We start from the raw sequence: 24,440 nt of genomic DNA on the forward strand, positions 1-24,440 counted from the left end.
AAAAACACAAGAAGCCTGATGTGTTGATTAATGAAGAACAGGAGTTAAAGCAAGTGTTTAACCGTTTAATTAGTAGATATGGAACTATTTTATGGCCCGCTAGATTACCAGATCTTTCTCCCAATGATTTCTTTTTGTGGGGTTATGTAAAACCCAAAGTGTATGGTCATAATAGGGCTAATAATCTGGATGAGCTTCAAGTAAAAATACGAGAGGCTTTCCAAACTATTAGCCCTAATATGTTAGCCAATGTCAGACGGGGATTTTACGACCGCCTACGCTTCTGTCTAGCACAAGAAGGTGGTCTTTTTCAACACTTGTTATAACTTTTTATTTAGAGTAATATTTTAGCTTTTTTTTGGGTTTAGGGAGTTATTTATTTTTAGTTTTGGCTTGTAAACACACTCAAATAATAAAGATTTAAGTATTTTTATTTTAAATGTTACCTTAAGTGAAGGTAAACACTTAAAATGAAAATAATAAATACTCGGCACTCCTCGCGTCGTATTCCTAGTCTGTCACGACCGACCCGTCCAAGCACAACTGCAACTGCGTACTGCCTGACTAGCCGACTAGCCGGCAGTGAATCTCGAGTACGAACGAAATTGGGCAAACGTAAATTCGTCCGGCAACTTGCTATGTTACTAGTAGCCTGGTCTTCTCTGTATAATGAAGAAATGGTATTTTTATAGAAATCCCTCAGGATATCGACTGGTAAATTAATTTTCTTATTATAATTTACCCTAAAATTAATAATAACATTACTATTCTCTTCGATTCGTCTATTCGATTTTTTTTTAATTTTTAATTTGTATATGCTGTATCGAGTTTAATAAATTATTATTAGTTTATTGCACTTGTTTTTTATTAATAATCCCTAATGGAAAAATTTACTGTGCTCGTAAGTAAGTCGGCACTATTAGTAATTTTGTTACCTTTGTAGCTAAGGGCTTGTTCAAATGGAAATCTATTTATAGTAGAATTGTTTCAGGTAGTTGGCTGGGAAATGACTATCAATGACATTTCATTTCATTCAGCTATCTTCATCATCGATTATACGGTGTAACAAGAGTTACTAATAGTGTCGACTTTTAAATGTATATCTAAATAGGTTATGAAATTATTTCATTGTATTAATGATACGGTTCATTAATATAAGGATTTAGGTACATTATATTAATGAAATCTGTTCATTGTACCAATGAATGTGTTCTTCATATTAATGAACACTGTTCATTGATTCAATGAACTTAAAGTTCATAGAGTTAATGAATTACTTTTCATTGTGCCAATGAAATCGTTCATCGGCTCAAAATTAATGATTTAATTCATTCTATTAATGAACTTTTTCATGATATTTATGTCGACTTTTGGTTCAGTGCAGTGGCGCATCTAGAGATTGACTCTGGGAGGGGTAGTTGCAATATTATGTAAAATACCTACTAGCCTTACTAGGTTTAAATTAAATTTACGGAAATGTATTGTGACTATGAAAAAAAAAATAACTTTGATGGGTCTGAATTTTTTATTTTAAATGGTTCTTATTAATTTCTTTTGTGGCAATTTTATTTTAGACCACATTCTAGCTTACTTATAAATTTCTTTCTGGTAGGGGTAATTACCCCCATTACCCCTCCCGTATATGCGCCCCTGGTTCAGTGAAATATTTTAGGAAACAAAATAAATTAATTATAAATATATAAACAGTTATTATTTACATCAACAAAACTTACCTCCTTAACAGCACTTAAGGGACATAAAGGACCATTACTACCGCTTTCCCGTTCAAAATATTCTTATAATAAGGTTGCAATGAATTTTTTGCAAAGGCTATTAAGCTATCTTGTACAGTTCGCACTAAAAGAGGTTCTAAAAAGAACAGTGTTCGACTGCAAGGTCTGCTAGTAATAATTTTCAAGCTTAAAGTGTCACAGCATAATTCATTTAAACCAAATATTCCTAATACAAAACTAAAGTGTCAAAATGAATAACAATGTCAGGAAATAAATAAATAAATGTGGCAACTTGACATTTTTTACAGCAGAACTACTACCTCAATCCCCATCGGGAAATTTAAATTCCAGTTAGTCAGTCCGGCGCCGAATATCCATGGTTCGCAACAATCAATTTAAAAATCGCGCCCTCGATTACGTAACTAAAAGTTTAATTGGTATCGCTTTTATGTAAAAATTTGTTCGAATTAAGAAATAAGTGTTTTTTACATATTTTTTAGTTACCAGAAGAAACAGATAGTTTGAAACCGGTAATGGTATGGATTCATGGTGGAGGTTTTGTTAGTGGATCCAGTTCAACCCAACTTTATGGTCCAGAGTTTTTGCTTACTCAAGATGTAGTTCTTGTAACCATTAACTACCGACTAGGAATATTTGGTAATAATTAATTTCTACTTCATATTTTGTTTCTATTATGTATCTTTTCAAAATCTTGAATTATTACATTGATGTGACGTTTCCTTACAAAGTTAATAATAATAATAGCTCCAGTATATATCGTTTAACGCCTTGGGAGTAGCAAAGTACCAGCTTACCATGCTAGTACCCGTTCACGCTTCAACCGCCTAATATTACTTCAGGATTGTGAATCCCAAGTCCAAGTACTCATTTACCAAGTTTACACGAATGCTTAATTCGCATTAGTCACTAATGCGATTTAGTGAAAATACGGTTTGGGTCGTGTTTACACGACGGGTTAAAAAAGGGATTTTTACGTTGACGTTAAACAGCTGTTTCCTATTGCCAACCTAAGAAAATTCAAAACATAATAATATTGCTTTTGCTTAAACAACTGATATTGATTTTTCGCATTTTTAACAAAAAATTCTAAACTTTTAAACGTTAAAAATGGATCATCTAAATATTGTTAGTTCCTTTATGGTTCTGTTAAACCAATTACTATATGAAAGAAGAAATCAGGTGATATCTAGAATCTTACGAAGATGAAGGTAATCTCTAAAAAGAATGAGAAGTTTAATGTTAGATTCTTATTTACATTTACTACATTGTCAGATTGTAATGGAAATACCAGGATCAGTTTTTCAAAACTTTCCACCGAGCTTCAGGAGTAGTTGGATGAAACCAAGGAGTGGTCACTTTTTTAAAAAATAAACACAAAAAATAACCTCAATATTCGTTCAGTCAGCTGTCGGTTCATTTTTTTTGTTGGTAGCGCTGCGAGATAATGCGCATTTGTGTTTACACGAAACTTTAATTCGAATTTAAGCGAGATAATCCACATATTTAATGCGTTCTGAGTTAATGCGAATTAGAATTTTTAAAACGGTTTACAAATGTTGACACAGGCGTTTTATTTAAATTCGCATTCGGCTAATGCGCATTAGAGTGCTCGTGTAAACTTAGTAATTTACAGTACGTCTGTCCGTTCTGTAGCTACGGGGTATCCGTGAGAGGGGAAACGATATTCCCTCGATGTTTTTCGTAAAAAAATAGACGACGCGTCCCATCAATAAAAATTCAACAAATTTGCAAGTAGCCCATAAAATGAGTGGGCCGAGCAATTTGCGGTGACGCACTCGTCAAATCGACGTATAAAATATATTGCTGTTTATTTAAATGTTTTTGTCCGCATTCCTTTCATAGACACAGATCCAGCAGATGTACTGTAAGACTGAATCGACCAAGGTGCCCGGTGGCGTAGAGGTACAGCTCTTGTCTACTAATCTAAAGGTTGTGGGTTCGAATCCTACAGTCGGCAGTTCATCAGCCGACTATTTTGATTATAATAAAAATAGTTTTGGGTACCTAGGTCCTTACAAGTTATCTGGTCCTATAAGATACGCGAAAATCACAAAATTAAAAATATTTGGATTAGAAAATTGATATTTGATAGTGAAATGGCGCTAGTGAAATCGAGTTTTTAGATAGAATTCTTATTTGGAGATGTCACCTACAGAGTGTTCAAAGAACTACATTAAAATTCATATTGTCATTATTAATTTCATCCACCTAATACTTTCTATTTTTTTCGAATTGAAGGTTTCCTGCGTATAAAAGATCCAAAGTTTCACATAAATGGAAATATGGGTTTTAAGGACCAGGTAGCTGCACTGAGATGGGTAAAGAACAATATAATTCAATTTAATGGCGATCCAAACAATATCACTCTGTTTGGCGAAAGCGCAGGTTCAGCTTCGGTTCACCTTCACATTTTGTCTCCACTTTCCAGGTAAAAAAACAACATATAAATAATAGTAAAACTAGTTGAAAGTAGTCTAATTTTGACGGCATTTGAATTTGCAAATGTAAGTAAAGTGTTGTAACAGCAAACCAACTACAAACTTGAGCTAAATACACTAATCTTGAGCTCCAAAACAACTAAAAGTATGATTGCAAACAGAGCTACATCAAGCCAGTTTTAAAAAGACTTAAGTCGTTTAAATCAATTTCAAGACAAAGTTCAAATGACTTATGTCTTAAGTCTTTGACTTAAATAATTTTATTTCAAGTCAAGTCATTTCTGTAAAGACTTAGATCAATATATCGATATTTAGGCCGCTTTTATGACTTAATTCTGTATTTTTCACTTAAGTCATGATGATCTGCAAGTTAAGTCAATAAAATGACTTAAATCAATACCTTAAGTAACTACCCTCAAGTCAAGACAACTAGGACATAATTTATGGGGAAATTAAAATAATTTTGGTTGCACATCATAATACGACCAGTAAACTCCATAAGACGACGCATGGTGTCATTGATGACGTGCTCCCAAAGTTGTTTTAATTTCCCTTTAAGTATTTTTTTTAAATGTTAATATTCATTTTCTATACCATTCTTTCGATATACCCTACTTTAAAATATTTAAAAGAAATGTTTAGTCTATTCACGGTTTTAGAAACATATCAAAATAGGTAGGTACTCTTTATATTCTGAAAAGTTGAAATTTTAAAAACTTTTCTTTATATAGAGTGTTTCAAAAACATGTGCCATCTTTTGTAGGGAGATTCCCTTGGAGATTCATCACGTACAAATAAGATTTATTTTTCATATCAACATAGGTCTGATTCTGCTTTGTTTCATAGCTACAGGGTGTTAAAATCTTAATAAGCTTTCGATTTATTATAATTTTCTTCCATGTACTTTTAGTGATTCGAATGAAATTTTGAGGAGAAAAGTTACTATAAGTGCTACATATTTTAATGTTAAAAAAGTGTCGACAAATTTATCAGGGACGTGCATATGGGTTATCACTGAAATGTTTTTCAAAAAAAAACATGTGTGCCACTCACTTTTTTTCTTTTGTTATCGAAATTGTGTAGGTCCTTTAATGCCAATTAAAAGTTATCTCTAGATATTTTTTCAAATTTGGCCTCCTTGATGAGATAAACGCAATTTTATTAATCACAATTAATAAAATAAAAATAAAATTAATAAATTATACAGGGTGATTCCTGTAAGTCGGTCATGCTTTCGGAGAATGATAGGGGACGTCGAAATATTAATTTTGATATAGCACACTATGGGTCGGAAATGCCTCTTACGCAAGATACAGGGTGTTAAAGTTTTTGAAAAATTAAAGATATTCTTTAATAGTTTTTTAACAGTTAAAGGTATCGTTATAAAATTTTATTATAGGAGTCTACCTAACAGAGACACTTTAAATGTAAAAAGAAGAGGTTTTAGTTTCAACCAGTAGCGTAGATGTGATACGCATCGGGTAAGTTTTAAAAAAAAATAGTACGCCACTGATAAAAATAAAAAAATCAGAGTTTTTTTATTTACTCGGTTTATTTCCAAAAAAAATGTGCCTTGCAACACCATTTTGTCACAATTTAGAAATAAATAATTTTTTTAATGAGAACCTTAAATACAGCAATTATAACTAAAGGGCAGAAACACATGTGCATCGTTAGCTCTCTTCATCACCTAACATGAGAATTTAAATAGGCCAAGGTTAGAGTTACATACCTTGGGTAACATTAGTATTTTTTACTATTAGCTCCTTAATTTTTTTATATTTAAACTACAAAATTTTTTTATTGTTTGTAATAAAATTCTTAGTTTTAAGATAGTTATAATAACTGGCATATTTAAGGTTCTCATTAAATAATTTATTTACTTTTAAATTATTGTGGTGTCTCTCTGAACAAACTCTGAAATTTTTATTTTTCTTTCAGTGGCGTACTATTTTTTTGAAAAAATTACCCGATACGCATCACATCTACGCCACTGGTTTAAACTAAAACCTCTTCTTTTTAAATTTAAAGTGTCTCTGTTAGGTAGACTCCTATAATAAAATTTTATAACGATCCCTTCAACTGTTATAAAAAGTATTAAAGAATATCTCCAATTTTTTAAAAACTTTAACACCCTGTATCTTGCATAAGAGGCATTTCCGACCCATAGTGTGCTATATCAAAATTAATATTTCGACGTCCCCTATCATTCCCCGAAAGCATGACCGACTTACAGGAATCACCCTGTATATTTTACCTAATTTATTTTTAAATATTATTACTATTAGTCCAACTTACAGCAATTTCAAATAACAAATAAAGGTATTTAAGATAATTAAAAAAAATCTAATTTTAAAAAGTATTAACATCGCAAATTTTAAACTATAACTATACATTTCCATACCCATGCTTATAGGAACCTTTTTTCACATTTTTTGATGAGGAATCAATGGGTACTAATTTAAAACTTTCGCAAGTTAATGATATTAAATTTTTTAAAAGCTTGTTATTAGACTTTGGATGGAGGCAAATTAATAATATTTCGTTTATCTCATCAAGGAGGCCAAAATTGATAAAATAACAAGAAACAACTTTTAATTGACATTAAACTGCTTATACTGTTTCGCTAACAGGAGAAAAAAAGGCAGTGAGCATGCTTCTTTTAGAAAAATATTCCAGTGATAACCCATATGCACTTCACTGGTGAATATGTCGACACGTTTTTAGCTTTAAAATATGTCGTATTTATACTAACTTTTACCCTCAAAATTTCATTCGAAAGTACTTGGAAGAAAATTATAATAAATCAAAAAAAAATTAAGACTTAACACCCTGTAGCTACGAAACAAAGCAGAATCGTACCTATGTTGATATGAAAAATAAATTTTATTTTTACGTTTTTTTTTGGCATTTTCCATATAAATTTACCTATAAAATGAGAGAGATCCCCACGAGAGATGGCACATGTTTTTTGAAACACCCTGTATAGACCTTCATTTATAAAAGTTTGTATCCTAATACTTGAAAATTTAAAAGAAAATTTGTTTCTTCTTTGGTATGAAGTATTTAATGGTAAACTATTTAATAAACTTATTTTTTATTTAATTCTAGCAATCTATTTCACAAAGCAATTCTTCAAAGCGGGTCTGCTCTAAATCCTTGGTCCGAAGAATGCAATCACAGCGCTGTAACCATTGCTAGGTTAGCTAATAAGAGCGTAGACACAGAAAAAGAAGCTGTGGAGTACCTTCGAGGCATTTCTGTAGAAGAACTGTTTGCTTTACAAACTACAACAATAGCAGTAACGTATATTTATTTACCTATTTATTAGATTAATATGTTTAATACAAGGAATAAGGGGTATGTGAATATCTTCTGACAAGCACAATGTCTATCATACGATCGAAATAGAAAACGGCATCTAGTTGGCTTTGAAATTACTATCAATGACATTTTCCATATAAATTTATATATAAAATGAGAGCGATCCTCATTTCCAACTCAACTCTGATGCAGGTTTTTTTAATTGTATAGTATATACAATAAAAAAGTTTACTTCTTTTAAGCTTCATTCAGAACCTCGCAATTAGTGGAATAAATTAGTGGTTTCAATTACACTTTATACCGTATGATCGAATAAAAACGGCGTCCAGTTGGCTTGGAAATGACGATCGATGGCATTTCCTATATAAATTTACATATAAAATGACAGCGATCTTCATTTCAGAGCCATCGCTGACGCCGTTTTTATTCGATCATACGGTACTTTTTAGTTTACGATCATTCCCAGGGTCTAAAAAACACAATTAATTAAAATTAATAAAATATCCCAGCAACAGCTTGTGGTAGTCAGTTGTATCCATGGAAATTACCTAATATTTAGCTTATAAAACAATAAACTTTTGATTTCTAACCACAACTTCTCTTGACGGAAGATAATCAAAAGCCAAAATGATATTTCTCGCAAATTTTAAACTATAATTAGTGGAAAAGTAAAAAGTTTGATAACTTTTTCCACTAATTGAAAGTTCCTGCCACTAATTTTAACCTTCTGAATGCTTATATTCAAATTAAGGGAACACACACTTCTTCGCTAATTGAAACTAAACACTAACACTGAACACTAATTTATTCCAGTAATTTCGAGGTTCTGAATGAAGCTTAACAATTTTAAGATTATATAATTTACTTCACATAGAAGATCCTTTATATACAGTGTGTAAAAAATGTACACTGTTATTGCAAGCATATTCTATAAAAATTATTTGAGGGAAAAAATAAAAAAGGTCTAAGATATAGAACTTTTTCGGTTCACTGGAACTTTTAGCGATATTATTTTCTATAATTTAGTAACAAAAAAGATATTATACGGGATGGTCCGAACTGTATTCTCTAAACTTCGGCAGCATATTCTGCTGATAAAAATAACTAAAAATTCGTATAAATGTATTATGTCCTAAAATGCTTCGTTTCGGGGGATACAGGGTGAAGAAGTTTCATTTTTATTTCGATTTTTTCCTAATAATTGTTGAACTAAATTCGGTATTTGGATGAAAATTAGTTCTGGGTTTTTTTAACATGAGAAATTTGATTAATATAACTTCTACCAGTAGGGGGCGCCACCTGCATATTTTTTAGTTGTTTTGGGGAGTAATAACTTTTCGTCCGTCCTTGTCTTACACTACTGAGTGAAAAAATATACATTTGTACCTGTTTCTGCTTAAAAAATATCTCTTGGTAAAAATTGCTTCTCGAGATATTGGGATTCTTAATAACCAATACATATCATTAATAAAAAAAATAATTGAAGACATGAGTCGATAAAGGTCGGATTTTTTGCATATGTCGTATTTTTTTAAAAATCAGTTTTATTCCGCATTTCAACATCCCTTTGACAGATCTATCCTCCAATAGACTCTAAATATCAAATATAAATATCATAAAGAATAACCTAGGTGATAAAGGTGTCATGTTACATACACGATCAATAATTTTTAGACGTGTTTTGACGATTTACTCGAAACTTTAAAAAAGCGACACGACACCTTTATCCACTCATGTCTTCAATTATTATTCTCACTAGAAAAATATTTGACTGAACTAATAATTTTCGAGACATTAGTATCATAGGTTCAATTGAAGCTGTTTTAAAACTGTAAATTTTCTAGAAATTTAGCGATTTTTGAAAAATCGTATTTAGGTTAAAAACAAGCAAATTTTTAGAGAAAAAAAATAAATAATCATAATATCTAAGGCTAACAAATCAAAATTAATTTTGTGTGGTTTTTATTATTTTTAGAACAAAAAGTGTTTTTCTGAATAATTTCAGTTATTTACTTCTTTATTACAAATAATATTACCAACTAAGAATTATTACATTAGTTTAAAGACTAGAAAACACATTTTTGGCAGAAGTATACTAGTAGTAGAAGTTTGTCTCGGTTATTTTTACGTAAGAGCACAGAATATCTAGCTACGCAACAGAAGCCTCGTTACATGTATAAAATCGTAGGTCTCAAAAGGAGACAGGCTTTTAAAGCCTGTCTCCAAATCAGATATTTTGTTGCGGTAGTTTCGCTACTACAGAATAGAGGGCGATAAATAAACTTAAAAGAAAATAGTTTTCTACAAACGAAATTTAAAAGAATTTTATGCAGTGCTGCCATTGTGGAATTCATATTGTAATACTTCCTTATAAAGCCTACCTTCAAATATGCTACATCATTTAAACATATTAAAATAGATCGGAGCTCTTTTTTCAAATGTTTACGTATTTAACTTGCTATGTTAGTTGGAGTTAAATCTTACGAGCTGAATTACAATCACTTTGTGACTTTTAATTGTAATTGAATTTCCTGGCGTTCGATTGGGCATATACTTGGTATAGTAAGTATCTTCGGTGATATTGTAATATGATTGTAATATGATGCATATAAAGTGGTACCTTAATATAGTACTATATTACGATACCACTTCCTGACGTTCGATTGGGCTCATATTTGATTATACTTGTGTATTTTTTATGACATTGCAACATTATGGTACCATGCAGCAAATCAAGGGGTACCATAATGTAGTACCATATTACGATACCATTTCCTGGCGTTCGATTGGGCTTAAACTTTGTATGCTATGCATGTTCGGTGACACTGTAATATGATATATGATAGTACCATAATGCATATAAAGTGGTACCTTCTATAGTCCCATATTATGATACCACTTCCTGACGTTCGATTGGGCTCATATTTGATTATGCTTGCCTATTTTTGATGACATTCCAATATTATGGTACCATAAAGCATATCAAGAAGTACCATAATGTAGTACCATATTACGATATCATTTCCTGGCGTTCGATTGGGCTTAAATTTGGTATACTACGTATTTTCGATGACATTGTAATATGATGGTACTATGATGCATATAAAGTGGTACCTACCTATAGTACCATATTACGATACCATTTCCTGGAGTTCGACTGGGCCAAAATTTGGTATACTTGCGTTTCTTTATAAGGATTTGTTTAATTAATAATTTTAATTTATTTTACGAATTTTAATTTATTGTACAATGTCGTGACAGCAACTTTTATGCCGAACTAATATATTATTAATTGTACCTGTGTCACTTTTTAAAATCTACTTAGGTCTATATAAATAACGTGGCAAACAGAAGAAATTTGTTATTATAGTATTTTTTTAGTCAATTAACATTTTTTTATTTCCATTATTATTAAACGTATATTTCATTACTAACGGTTTCAGCATTAATAAATATCACTATCAATCGCCCTGTATATTATTAATTTTAAAGGAAATTAAAGTTATTTTCTTAGTTAACATAATAAAGTAGTGTATTACATATATATTAAAAATGTATTTTGTGCGCATATGTTTTCTAATAATATACTTAAAACTATTTTAAAGGCAAACAAATAATTAATGTAAGTGTATCTGACAAGAAACGAAGAATAGAAAGAAATTATTATACACCAGAAAAAGATTGGGATGCCAATTAAACTCTTTTTGAATCTGGCAACTGTGCATATTTAGCCGAGCTTCAAGGCCGTCAACGTGCCGTCGATCTAAAACCGAAAAATGAAAATTTCCAATTATATTCTGAATATGATATTGGCGCGCCATCTAGTATTTTATTTGTGCAATTTTTGCTCTTTCATATCGAGTATTTTTCTGTTGCGTAGCTAGATATTCTGTGGTAAGAGGTATCTTGGTAAAAATTACAACAAATAACTATTATAAAGATGTTCGGAAATTTTTTTAAGTCGTTTTAGGGACAAAAATTTTAGGAAACTTTATGACAACATGGTTTCGGCAGAACATTCAGCATTAACTCGTTTTAACGGAAATACGATTTTTCAAATATTACGAAATTTCGAGAAAATTGACAGTGGGGTATTAAAACAGATTTTCTTGAACCTTTGGTATCAGAACGTTTCGAAAATTATCAATTTACTCAAATATCTAGCTAGTGAACATGTTTAGTTTTTGTAATTGATGGCCATGTATTGAGTATTAGGAATCCAAATATCTTGGGAACGGTTGGTCGCAGCGATTCTTATCAAGAGACATTTTTTACGTAAAATAAGACGTAAATGTATATTTTTTCCACTCAGTAGTATAATACAGGGAAGGATGAAAAGTTATTACTCTTCAAAATAGTAAAAAAAAACATGTATGCACTTGTAGGAGGCACCACCCCCTACAAGTAGGAGTCACATTGACATCGAAATAAGATTTCTGATGTTAAAAAAACCCAGATATCAATTTTCATGCAAGTGTCGACATTAGTTCAAAAATTATTTCAAAAAAATCGAAATAATAATAAAACTTCTACACCCAGTATCTCCGAAACTAAACATTTTAGGACATACATTTATACCAACTTTTTTACTTATTTTTATCTGCAGAATATGTTGCCGAAATTTCCAGAATACAGTTCGAACCACCCTGTATATTGATTTTATTGCTTGAGAGACATATTAATAGTAGTATTTAATCATCAGCAATGTAACTGAAACAGGTAAATAATTACAGAACGCAGAGCCAGGTTCAATATGGCCATTCGGTTTGGCAATCGAGGATAGCTCAAACAGAGGTGCCTTTATGTCAAGAAGACCTATAGATATTATTACCTCAGGGGATTACAACAAGGTCCCTATTATTTTCGGATATAATAGTAGAGAAGGTATGTATGTATATTAGAGAAAGGTTTAGTTATCTATGCCATTTTAACTCTTTATTCTTAACTCTAGTTCTTTATTCTTCAAACATTTGTTTCAATTAAATGTATTTCATAAAAAATAACAGTGGCACTGCTTATTTAGATATGTTTTTTATAATTATATAGTAATAATAAATGAATTTCGAATTTATATTGTCTGTAGATGTGTATTTACCGAGGGGTGTCTCACTACTGGAATTACATGTACATTTTCTTGGCAGTAGCTGGCAGTCATTGGCAGTCGCTTATAATAATTACGTGGCAGTCATAGGCAGTCTTCTTCGCAGTCATTGGCAGTCGCTTGGCATTAAGATGATATTTTGGCAGTACATGTACATTTTTTACCCAAATGAGACCTCCCTCGGTATTTACCGAGGTATTTACTTACCAACACTCTCCCAAACTAATAAATACTAGAGCTGAACACTTACCTAGAAAAGAAAAACAATAATTAAACTTTTTTAAAATACCCAATAAAAAATTTAATCTAAATACACATACAGGGTGTCCCACTTAAGATGGATACAAGCCAATATCTTGGTTGTTTGTTGAGCGATCTTTTTCATTTTCGGCAGGAGGCTGTATGGCTATAAGACGTACATTTTGCCCAGGGTAAGAAATGCGATACTTCATAGACGTACGTTTTAATGGGGTTTGATATTTTTCGAGTCAAGAGTAAACTACCCTTAGGACAGTATTTATTTCAAATCTGATAAATTATATTGAATCCTCCTTACCTAAGATACTTAAGTTCTAATTTTGATAAATATTGATACAGGGTGTGTCATTAGTATAGGACATTTTTATTTTTATTATTATTTTTTTTAAGTACTTACGACGCCACTGGATATAAACAACTGGTTTATTATTATTTACGACATCTTAAGTGGGACACCCTGTATATGTTCATATCAAATAAACTTTTAGTAACGTGATTAAGCTTCGCCGGCACAGCGTTGCCCACTTTTACATATTTTCTTTAAATCAAAATATTTTAGGAAACAAAAATAAATTAATTATAAATATGTAAACAGTTATTATTTACATCAACAAAACTCACCTCCTTAATTTTTCTACCGCCTTCCCGTTCAAAATATTCTAATAGAGTTGTGATAAGTTTTTGTACGGCTATTAAGATATCTTGTATTGTACAGGGTGTCCCACTAAGAATAGCTCTCGGCTGTATCTCGGAAAGTATTAGCCGTAGCGGCTGCGGAAAAAAATATTTGTAACTAAAGAGGCTATGGGAAATTGCTGGAAATTATTATCAAGTTTGTAGAATGACCGCTAGGAGGCGCAACTGCAACAAAAAATAAGAAAATTGAGTTTTTACACAATTTTGCCTAGATAAGGTATACTATAAGTAACAGCCTCATAATCTTCAGTAAATTTTGAATATTTTTTGTTAGAGCCATTTTCCCCTATCTACCAAAATAAAGTGGTGGGGGAAGGTTAGATCTGTTTTTATTTGAATATTAATAACTCTGGACTGGATGATCGGAATCCAACAAGCGAGGGCTCGTTTAAAAGAGCGTTTCTTACTCTATATTGTACCGTATAAACAATAATAATAACCTTTTGAACGTAGACGCTAGGGGGCGTTGTCTTACAATTTAACAAACATTGTGCGTTTTTTCAAAAATATTAAATGCATTAGTATATGTAATTTTAGCTGATAGTAAAGAGTAGTAAAAGCTTAAAAAGTCAGCGAAAACCGCGCATCTTGATATCTTCTTTCAAACCGAAGATATTAGCAAAATTATAATAAATACCAAAAAATAAGCCCTTAATTACCTTATTTTTACAAAACGGTATCAGTAGCCCTCTTAATTATGCCCATTCTAACCTAAAAATAAGATAGAAACAGTTAGTTTATTTTAAAATCGACGATATACCAGACTATCATAATATCAGATGTATTAATATTTAATAATTAACATATTAATAATAGTGAACAAGAAACGATAATTCAGTGAAGTCATGGTAGGCTGTGGAAAAAGTTACTTTTGATTGTTTATACTATTAGGCGAAAAGTAACTTTTTTCCAAAGCCTACCATAACTTCACTGAATCATCGTTTCTTGTTCACTATTATTAATATCTTAATTATTAGATATTAATACATCTGGTATTTCGTCGATTTTAAAATAAACTAACTGTTTCTATCTTATTTTTTTGTTAGAACGGGCCTAATCAAGAGGGCTACTGATACTGTATTGTAAAAATAAGGTGATAAGGGCTTATTTTTGGTATTTATTATAATTTTGCTAACTATCTTCGGTTTGAAAGAAGACATCAAGATGCGGTTTTCGCTGACTTTTTAAGCTCTTACTACTTTACTATCAGCTAAAATAACACATACTATCGTATTTAATTTTTTGAAAAAAACGCTATGTTTGTTAAATTGAAAGCGCCCCCAGCGTCTACGTTCAAAACTTATTATTATTATTTTTATGGTGTAATATAGAGTAAGAAACGCTCTTTTAAACGAGCCCTCGTTTATTGGATTCTGATCATCCAGTCCGGAGTTATTAACATCTAAATAAAGATAGATCTAACCTTCCCCCACCACTTTATTTTAGCAGATAGGAGAAAATAGATCTAACAAAAAAAAATCCAAAATTTACTGAAGATTATGAAGCTATTATTTATAGTACCCATTATCTAGGTAAAGTTATTTAAAACATCTATTTTCTTATTTTCCATAGCAGTTGCGCCACCTAGCGGCCATTTTACAAACTTAAAAATAATTTCCAGCAATTTCTGATAGCCCCTTTAGTTATAAATATTTTTTTCCGTAAGCCCTATGGCTAATACTTTCCGAGATACAGCCGAGAGCTATTCTTAGTGGGACACCCGGTACACTTCGCAAAAAGAGGTTCTAAAAAGAAGAATGTTCGACTGCAAGGTCTGCTAGTAAATATTTTTAAGCTTACAGTATCAGAACTCTATTTATTTAAACTAAAAACTCATAATAAAAAACTAAAGTATCAAAACTAATGACAATGTCAGGAAATAAATAAATAAATGTGGCAACTTGACATTTTTTACAGCAGAGCTGCCACCTGAATCTACAGCGGGAGATTTAAATTCCAGTTAGTCAGTCGGCGACGAATATGTTGCAACGGTTGGCAACAGTGAATTTAAAAATCGCACCTTGATTACGTAATTAAAAGTTTAATTGGATATCAAATATAATATGTACTATATGCATATTTGGATTTCCTTAATGATAAAACTGTTGATTTACTTGACTTTATTAATTCAACACGTTAAACTATTTTTAGGTCTCGTATCTCAATTTAATAAAGTTGCCAAGGGATCGTTTAAGGCTGAAAAGCCGGAACATTTTATACCGCACAATGTGAATTTCAAAAACAACATAGTTCTTCGTCGAAATTACGTGGATAAGTTGAAAAATTTGTACTTTTCTGGAACTACAGAAGAAGAGGCTGTGATATCAGTAAGTTTTGATTCAATATAATATAAATTTGGTAGGCAATAAATGTAAAGTTTATTTTTATTAATCAATTTCCATATTCTGTTTATTTAATATAATACGTGTATTATATTACCTACTACATCGAATATACTAAATACACAGGTATAAAAAATTTAATTACTTTTAGCCAATATATTCAAGGCAAATGTAACCGCTTGTTTCTTGACAGTTTGGTTTATTTGCAGATTTAATATAATTATTTTTTCAAAATTTGACAACGTGAATTTTTGAGGATCCTGATATAAACAGAAAAATAGTTTTAAATAAATAAATAAATACATCTTTAAAGACTTAGAAATGAGAATTTAGGCATTGCATATGCCGGGTGCGTCTCAAAAGTAGTTCACCCCTATAACTTTTTTATTTTTTTAGATAAAAAACGAGATTTCGTATATTAGTATATGACATAAATTAGGATTGATTGGCGTGTTCAATTGTTTTCGGTCACTTCCTGTTTCACCGGAAATGACTACAACTTTTGATTTTTAAATGGCATTCTCGGTATTTTTTGCTTTATTCCATAGAAAATGACACTTTGACTATTAACATGTTTGCTTAGAAAAAAATCGTATTTTAAATTTCAATCTAGAGTGCCATGGCTGTCTGTGTTTGTGGCACACTAATTTTTAATCAAGGAGTCTTGGAAGAATAGATTTTATATAATGTTTTTCGTCTCTTTGTCCTGGCGGGTTAAAAGATACCCAAATCTATTATATTAATCATATCTCATTTTTTTAGCCGATCACACCAACAGGTATGGTAGGCTATTAAGATCGGCAAAAAAAGTTTTTTTAATTTCACTCAAAAAGGGTTATTTGGGTCATAAATGACCTAAATACAAAACATTTTCATGGTGTATGTCTGTCTGTCCATCTGTCTGTAACACGATACGATAACTATAAAACCGCTTAACCGATTTTATCCAAATTTGGCACAAAATACTGTGGTACCGAATCTGGCCATTAGTTTTTGGTGGTGGTGGGGGTTGGAGGGGGTCAAAATTTTTAAAAATCGTAACTCAAAAAATTAAACGCGGTTTTCAATTTAAGATTAGGAATAATATTTGCAACAAAATTTGTAATAACATCAAAATCAGTCAAAGTCGCAGTTTTTGAGATAATTGAAACTAAAAGAACTGCCTACAACTTTTTATTAACATATTTTAGTATGGGCGGCTATACGTGCCTCCCGGCGCCAATTTTTTTCAAATGGAACAAGGGTGGCTCATTAGCATATTTGAAAAAAGCATTTTTTTCGAATAATTTCGTACACACTTGGTATTTCAATCCAAATTGTCGTTATGAACAGCATGTTACAATTTCAAATAAGCCATATGCAAAAATGTCAAAATTTGACATATATAATATGTAATTCTATTCACAGTGTCATTTTTTGTAAGGTAATTTTAGATTGTTTTCAATTAATTAAAAATATACAGTGTGTCCAATATAAAAAACAATTTTTTCTGTTGATAACTCCCCCCCCCCTTAAATTATATTAATAAAAACCTTATACTTAAACCATTAAATTCTAGCAAAATAAAAACACTAAATCACCACAATACACCAAAACACTTTTACTTTTACACTGGACGCGCGTTTCGCTAACCATGTTAGCATCATCAGCAGATGATTATAAACTAAAGTACAATCTACAAGTTGAGCGTTTATATACTCGCTCAGTGGGCACCGAGTGGGCGTGGCAAAATCTAGCCAACCGAGTCAGAGCCCACTGAGGGTAAAAGTTAGATTTCCGCCAGTAGAGTAGTAGGAACAAAGAACTTGAAGGAATTAGACCGTTGTCTCTGTTCATACTAATTCCTTCAAGTTCTTTGTTCCTACTACTCTAGTGGCGGAAATCTAACTTTTACACTCAGTGAGCTCTGACTCGGTTGGCTAGATTTTGCCACGCCCACTCGGTGCCCACTGAGCGAGTATATAAACGCTCAACTTGTAGATTGTACTTTAGTTTATAATCATCTGCTGATTATGCTAACATGGTTAGCGAAACGCGCGTGCAGTGTAAAAGTAAAAGTGTTTTGGTGTATTGTAGTGATTTAGTGTTTTTATTTTGCTGTGTAACACCAAAGGTTCCAACCCTCAAGTGTAATCATTAAATTCTACGTAAAAAATTGATCTCCGGACACCACCATTAGCTGGTTAGTTTTGTTTATTTCTTTTAGAAAAAAGAGCCCAATTTGACCTACCCTGTTATGTTCCCCGGAACAAGCAAAATTTTTTATGAAAAATGCATTTTCCTCAAAATGTCAAAAATAAAAAAGTGTTTCTTCTTGTAAAGACCATTCGGGAAAACACTGTATATTTTGGGTACCTATATAGGGGAGAGTGGGGTAAGTGCGGCACAGGGGGCAAGTGCGTCTTTCTAAATAATTCATACATTTGGCATCATTGCCGACAACAATCAGTAAAGTTTACGTATCTATCAACAAGTGCATAGTGTTATTGAAAATCTAGCTGAAAATTGCTAAAATTAAGGTAAATATAAATATTTTTCGTATTCCACATCATGTGATGTAATATTTAAGGCGAATTACCTAGATTTTTTTCATAAATTAAGGGCGATATTTAAACATTTCTTTATGCTCATAATATAACCCACTATCTCTGCAATAACGCCTGATATGTACAACTTTGCCAAATATACCTTTTTCTTTTGAAAGAAATATTCGAATTGTTAATGTCACCTTGGGGCAAGTGAGTCTTTTTCATGACTCACTTGTCCCACAATAGTTTAAATTATAAATAAATAATTCGTTCTTTTTCGCAGGTTGAAGATGGTTCGGAACTACGTGCGTAAGACACAAAGAGGGTCATATTCAGAGGATGCTCTGCACCGTGCTTTAGAAGCTGTTCATAATTAGCAAATCACATTAAAAAGAGCAAGTGCTGTCTTCAATATTCCGAGAACAACCATACAGTCACGATTAACTCGTCAAGGGCTCAATAAAGTTAGAAACTTAGGCAGATTTAAACCCGTGTTCACTGCACAAATGGACATAAAATTGCGAATAATGGAAATAGAATAGAGCGACTTTGAAGCGGCTGAAAATATTCTTCAAAAGAAAATCCAATCAAGAAAGCGACGCGGCCGATAATATTCCTCAAGAAGAATGCATTAATTCAAGAAGAGCGTCTGTTGAGGTCATTCTTCAAAAGAACTCCAATCCGGAAAGTGTCAATTTGTCAATCATGTCCAAAAACTTAGCTAAGTCTGTGGGTGACTCACTTACCCCATACCTTGGGGCAAGTGAGTCATTTGACATTTTTTTTGTAAATCTGAAATTTAACCAAATATTCAATTTTTTGTATATTTTTTTAAGGTAGATTACTACTTATACAGTTAAAGTTAGTATTTATGTAATAAACGTTTTTCTATTTCTTAAAATAAAAAAATTGTACATCATTGAACGTTAAGGTGCCGCACTTGCCCCACTCTCCCCTACGTGTTATACAGTTAAGGTTTGTCTATTTAAATTATTTGTCTGATGGTTTTCATTCATTTCTTTGAATGTCCCGTGTCTCTGAAAGTAAACAAGTAGAGTTTTTATTATATTTAGAAGACGATATTAAATTCTAAAATTGAATTTAAACATTATGAGTATACAATAGTTTCATATTCCAAAACACGTTCTTACTAGTGTATTTATTACTTGCAGATTTTAGGAGACGCCTGGTTTGTAGTCGGCATTGTAGGAGCTGTAAAGAATCATTCTCAGACATCTATGTTACCAATCTACTTATACAAGATGTCTCTGGATACTAAGTTAAATATGTTTAAGACTTTGCTAGACATTAATGATATTCCAGGTAATATTGATGGTTAGATTAAGAATGTCCCGTTAAATTTGTTTATCTCCATAAATATATATATTATAGAGGGTGATTTTCTACTATGTTCTCTATCAGTATCTTGGAAACAACTGGAGCTACAGAATCAGTCAAATTGAGAAAGAATTGCAATTTTGTGAGGTCAAATATATGCGCCTTTCGGATTTTTGAAAAAGTTTAATACTTACTAGATATTTAAAAAAACAAATTTTGGCTGTTTTAAAAATGCTCTCTAATTCCATTATAATCTATTTTAGATAAAAAGTTTTTGAATAAAAGTTGTCGATAATCACATCCTTCCACGTGATGTTGTTGACGAGTTTTTTTCTAAAGCCCGATATTCACATATGTCAAAAATGACAGGCTTTAGAATAAAAAACGGAGAACATAATCTCAATAAGGATGTAATAATTATCTACAACTATTATCTGAAAATATTTTGTCTAAAATAGATTATAATGGAATACTTGAATTGGTATGAAGTCAAAGTCTATAAAATAAAAGTAAAATCCGTCTCACACTATAAATGGCAGAACTTGGTTGAGATGGCATTTGTCTCTCCAATATATATTTTATTTTTCTTTATTTTTTCTTAACACTATTATTATTCTATTTTAACCTTACAGGATGTGCCCATGCTGATGACATTGGCTATCTGTTCAAAACATTCGTAACTCCACCTATCGAAGCAGACAGCACTGAAGACATCAGTTTGAGGAATGTTCTGAAATTATGGACCAACTTTGCCAAGTATGGCGACCCCACTCCTGACGAAACCGAATTCGGTATTACATGGAAACCGACAAAGGCGCGCCAATTGAATGTTTTGAATATTGGATCAGAGCTAAGTTTGTCGGTAAATCCCGAGAATAAGAGGCTGGAGTTATGGAGAGAATTGTACAGTCAGTCGCAAGCTACAATAAAATATTTGTAAAATAAAAATCGTCAATAAAAAATAAAATGAACGTTAATATAAATTGAAGTAAATTCTATAATTAAATATCCCCTACATTTTTAATCATATTAGCGAATCTTAACAATTATTAGTAAAAATCTACATTGATTGACTTGGTTTGGTTAGTTGTACTCCGTTCCCCCGGAAAACCATAACAGCGCTATAAAAATCAGAGAAGAACTATTGGAATATGTATCGGAATTTAATTACCTGGGCAGTTTGATTTCGGAAAAGGCAAATATCGACTCTGAAATTCAGCAGAGAATTAGCAGCGCCTCAAGAACATTCTGGAAATTAAAAGACACGGTTTTTTACAATCATGACTGGAGCACAAAAACAAAACTTGCAGTGTATCGAGCAGTAATAATCCCCACCATGTTATATGGAAGCGAAACCTGGGTGCCGCGCCGTACCGCCGGCACACGAGCGCATTAAACAAGTTGTAACAGAGACACCTTAGACAACTGTTAAGAATCAAATGGTACCACCATGTCTCAAACGTATCAGTCCTTGAAAAAGCAAGCTGCGAGAGCGCTAAAGTCATGATTACTAAATCTCGCTTAAGATGGGCTGACCACGTATGCAGGATGCAAGAAAACCGTCTACCGAAATCTCTTCTTTATGGCGAACTTGTAGAGGGTAAGAGGAAACCGGGTGGACAACTCAAAAGATACAAGAAGGATGTTTTCCATGAAAACTTAAAGGGGATAAGTATGCAGCATCAGTGGGAGGAAGCAGCGCACAATAGAAAACAATGGAGGAGAATTGTAAACTCAGTTAATATGACGACAACCAAAATATAAAGAGGCAACAAAGTAATGAGATTTTTGAATGTCCGGAGTGCGGAAGATCACGTATCGGGCTTTTCAGTCACAGAAAAGGTCATGAAACGAAACGTCTTGCGTAATCATCTCCTGATGCGTGTCAAATACTCGTCAGCGAATAGGGGACCAATATTTCGACAGTTTAAAGTTTGAATGGGATTTCCATAATAATGGCAGTAAGTAAGTAAGTTGCACGCCAGTAAAAGTTCAATAAACAATTTTGAAACAAATATTTAACATAAACTTTTTTTAAACAGTTACCCAGTAGCGCCTAGACACTTGATGTTTTTTGAGATTAAGTACGCTCACCGCGCACCGGCACGAAAAACGGGCATCTTAAAATTTTGATTTATTTTAAAGTTTAATATAATAATCTAGTGGGCCGATTTTGATGCTTTTCTTAAGCAATGTGTAGCTAAATTATTTGACTTCTTGGTGCTTCTCTCTAAATTAAAAATGAAAGATCCCATCAGTCAATTATACGAGGGAAAACAAAATGTAGATCTTCTACTTCTTCCTTCTTCATACTATAGGCGAATCGCCTGTTTGGTTTCGTCGTCTCTACCGGTCAAACTGACAAGTTGTCGCTCCATCGTTTTCGTGGACGTCCTAAGCTTCTGCGACCTAGCGGTGATTTGTCGCGTACAACGCTCACTATCCTTCTGTTGTCCATTCAGCTGATATGCTCGTTCCATTCTTCCTTTCTGCTGAGTACCCACTCATTTACATTTTTCACCTTGCATGCTCTTCTTATGCTTTCATTTCTCTCCCTGTCCAAAAGCGTCTTTCCAGCTGTTCTGCGTAGTACTCTCATTTCGGTTGTAGTCTCAATAGTTAGTTTTCGCTGTATCAGGTCGAGTTTCTGCAGTATATGTCATTATTGGTCGTACCGTTGTTGCCTTGTCTATGATTGATGCATGATTCTCGCTTTAGTTTCCACCTCAATGTTTTTATTTCACCATATTGTGTCATACAGGCATCCTGCTATTCTGGTTGCCTTCGTTGTCCGTTCTCGCACCTCCGCCTCTACATCACCATATCCTGAGATTTCTATGCCTAGATACTTGAACTTCATTTCTTGCTGGATAACATTGCCCTCGACTTCCAGTTTGCATCTTAGTGGTACTTTTGTAATGCATTTAGTTTTCTGGGTCGATATTCTCATATTAAGTGATTTGGCAGTGCAGTTAAATCGATGTAATAAACGCTGCAGATCGTCCTCATTTTCGGCTATCAATACGGCGTCGTCGGCATAGCACAGAATAGTAATTTCGTGGTCGCCCATACTGTATCCCTTCAGTAAACGTACATTTCCTATTGTAAAATGTAGATATTTTGGTGAAAGTTTGAAACACCCTGTGGAATATATTGAGTGTGCAAGGAATTTAAAAATAGTTTTAACATTTAGATACATCCATTTTCAATAGTTTGATTTTTAGTTTATCTCAAAGTTCGCTTTTGAAGAAGATACTTTTCTCGTAATGTTTACATTAAAATCATGCCTTTGTTTTTGGTCCTAGTCACCAGATCTAGTAAGTTGTAGTCTCGAAGCAGGCCTCCTTGACTTGGTTTGCTTCGTTTAATCTTCTTTTTAGAGTCCGTTCACTTACATGTACATTCCTCAGGCGCAATTCAACATAAATTTGAAAAGCCGACAAACGGCGATTTCTTAGCGATAAACTTACAATAAGTCGATCGTCTCGATTCGAAGTCCCCATACGAGGGTTTCTGGACGTCTAGCATATGAATTTGTCTCGAGAAAGTAACTGCACTGTATTTCGGAGCTAGAGTGACTGCCCAACAGGCTGATTTTTCAATAACAGTGACATTAAGTCAATCCTAACTACTATACTTCCTAGGTCTGTTGACACGGACCAAAAACAAGAGCATCGTCTTAATGTAAAAATTACGAAAAAATGTTAGTGTCTTCTTCGAAAGCGAATATCTTTAAAAAAATAAAGCTATTGAGATGAACTAAAACACAAATTTCTAGAAAAGATGGACCTAGAAGATAAAATGTTTCATAATTTCTTTGTTTTTTTTAACTTATTCCACTGAGTATTCCAAAACTACCACAAAAATAACAACATTTTTTGTTCCTTAGTAGAATTGACAAATGGGAACTTTTTTAATTCAAGAATAGATACTATAAAGTCAAATAATTTGGCTACAAATTGCTTAAAAGATCATCAAAATCGGTCCACCAGGACACAATATATAAAACTTTAAAATATATCAAAATTTTAAGGTGCCCGTTCTTCGTGTAGGTGAGTAGATTATATGCAGATTGTGAAACAAAGTCAAGCAATCTTTATTCATAACACTATATTCTAGTTACCATAACACCAATATAGAAAATTTTAATATCTTTTTAGCGTAAGACGCACATCTACGGGGATAAAAGCATCAAATACAATTAATTCATTTCATAAAAACCATTATAAATATGTTAATCATCACACAATTCAACCTAATACGTAAAGACTCTTTAGAAATAAATGAACGAATTTACTTTCAAACATTTTCTATGTCATTCATTTCCAGGTATCTCCCCAGCGAATACAACCGCTATCAGATGCATTTCCGCTATTTATCAGCGAAGCTATGTATAATAGAGTTGTTTTTTAGAGCCCAGTTGCATCAGTTACAGCCACGTATACTGTAATCCGACAATGTCATTCGGCTGCTGTTTTGTAACAAATGCCCCGTGCCGAATTTATTATTCGCAATCCGTTATTGATTGCCGTTTGAAATTGTACTGGCTCGGATTTACAGCGAGATGCGTCTTAAACGGACTTGAATTTAGGTTCGACAGCAGGAGTTTGGCAGGGATCGTCTCGTTTGGGTTGCAGAAA

The 24,440-nt window shown here is 32.5% G+C and overlaps 2 protein-coding genes across 2 annotated transcripts in view; one reads left to right on the top strand and one right to left on the bottom strand.

Annotated features, from left to right (window-relative positions):
* LOC115880580 (esterase B1-like) overlaps nt 1-20,785 on the top strand; it is a 33,421-nt gene extending 12,636 nt beyond the window's left edge. Inside the window, exons 3-9 of the mRNA XM_030897841.1 lie at nt 2,234-2,390; nt 4,014-4,203; nt 7,325-7,514; nt 12,271-12,421; nt 15,744-15,919; nt 19,635-19,785; nt 20,433-20,785. Coding sequence (XP_030753701.1) covers nt 2,234-2,390; nt 4,014-4,203; nt 7,325-7,514; nt 12,271-12,421; nt 15,744-15,919; nt 19,635-19,785; nt 20,433-20,740 — 1,323 coding nt within the window. The 3' untranslated portion in view covers nt 20,741-20,785. The remainder of the gene's footprint in view (nt 1-2,233; nt 2,391-4,013; nt 4,204-7,324; nt 7,515-12,270; nt 12,422-15,743; nt 15,920-19,634; nt 19,786-20,432) is intronic.
* Nucleotides 1-24,440, bottom strand: part of LOC115880582 (ras-related protein Rap-1) — a 501,592-nt gene that overhangs the window by 324,276 nt on the left and 152,876 nt on the right. The gene's annotated exons all lie outside the window — the stretch shown is intronic.

This window comes from Sitophilus oryzae, unplaced genomic scaffold (assembly GCF_002938485.1).
Source record: "Sitophilus oryzae breed Bouriz unplaced genomic scaffold, Soryzae_2.0 scaffold_1639_pilon_pilon, whole genome shotgun sequence".
Lineage (NCBI taxonomy): Eukaryota > Metazoa > Arthropoda > Insecta > Coleoptera > Curculionidae > Sitophilus > Sitophilus oryzae.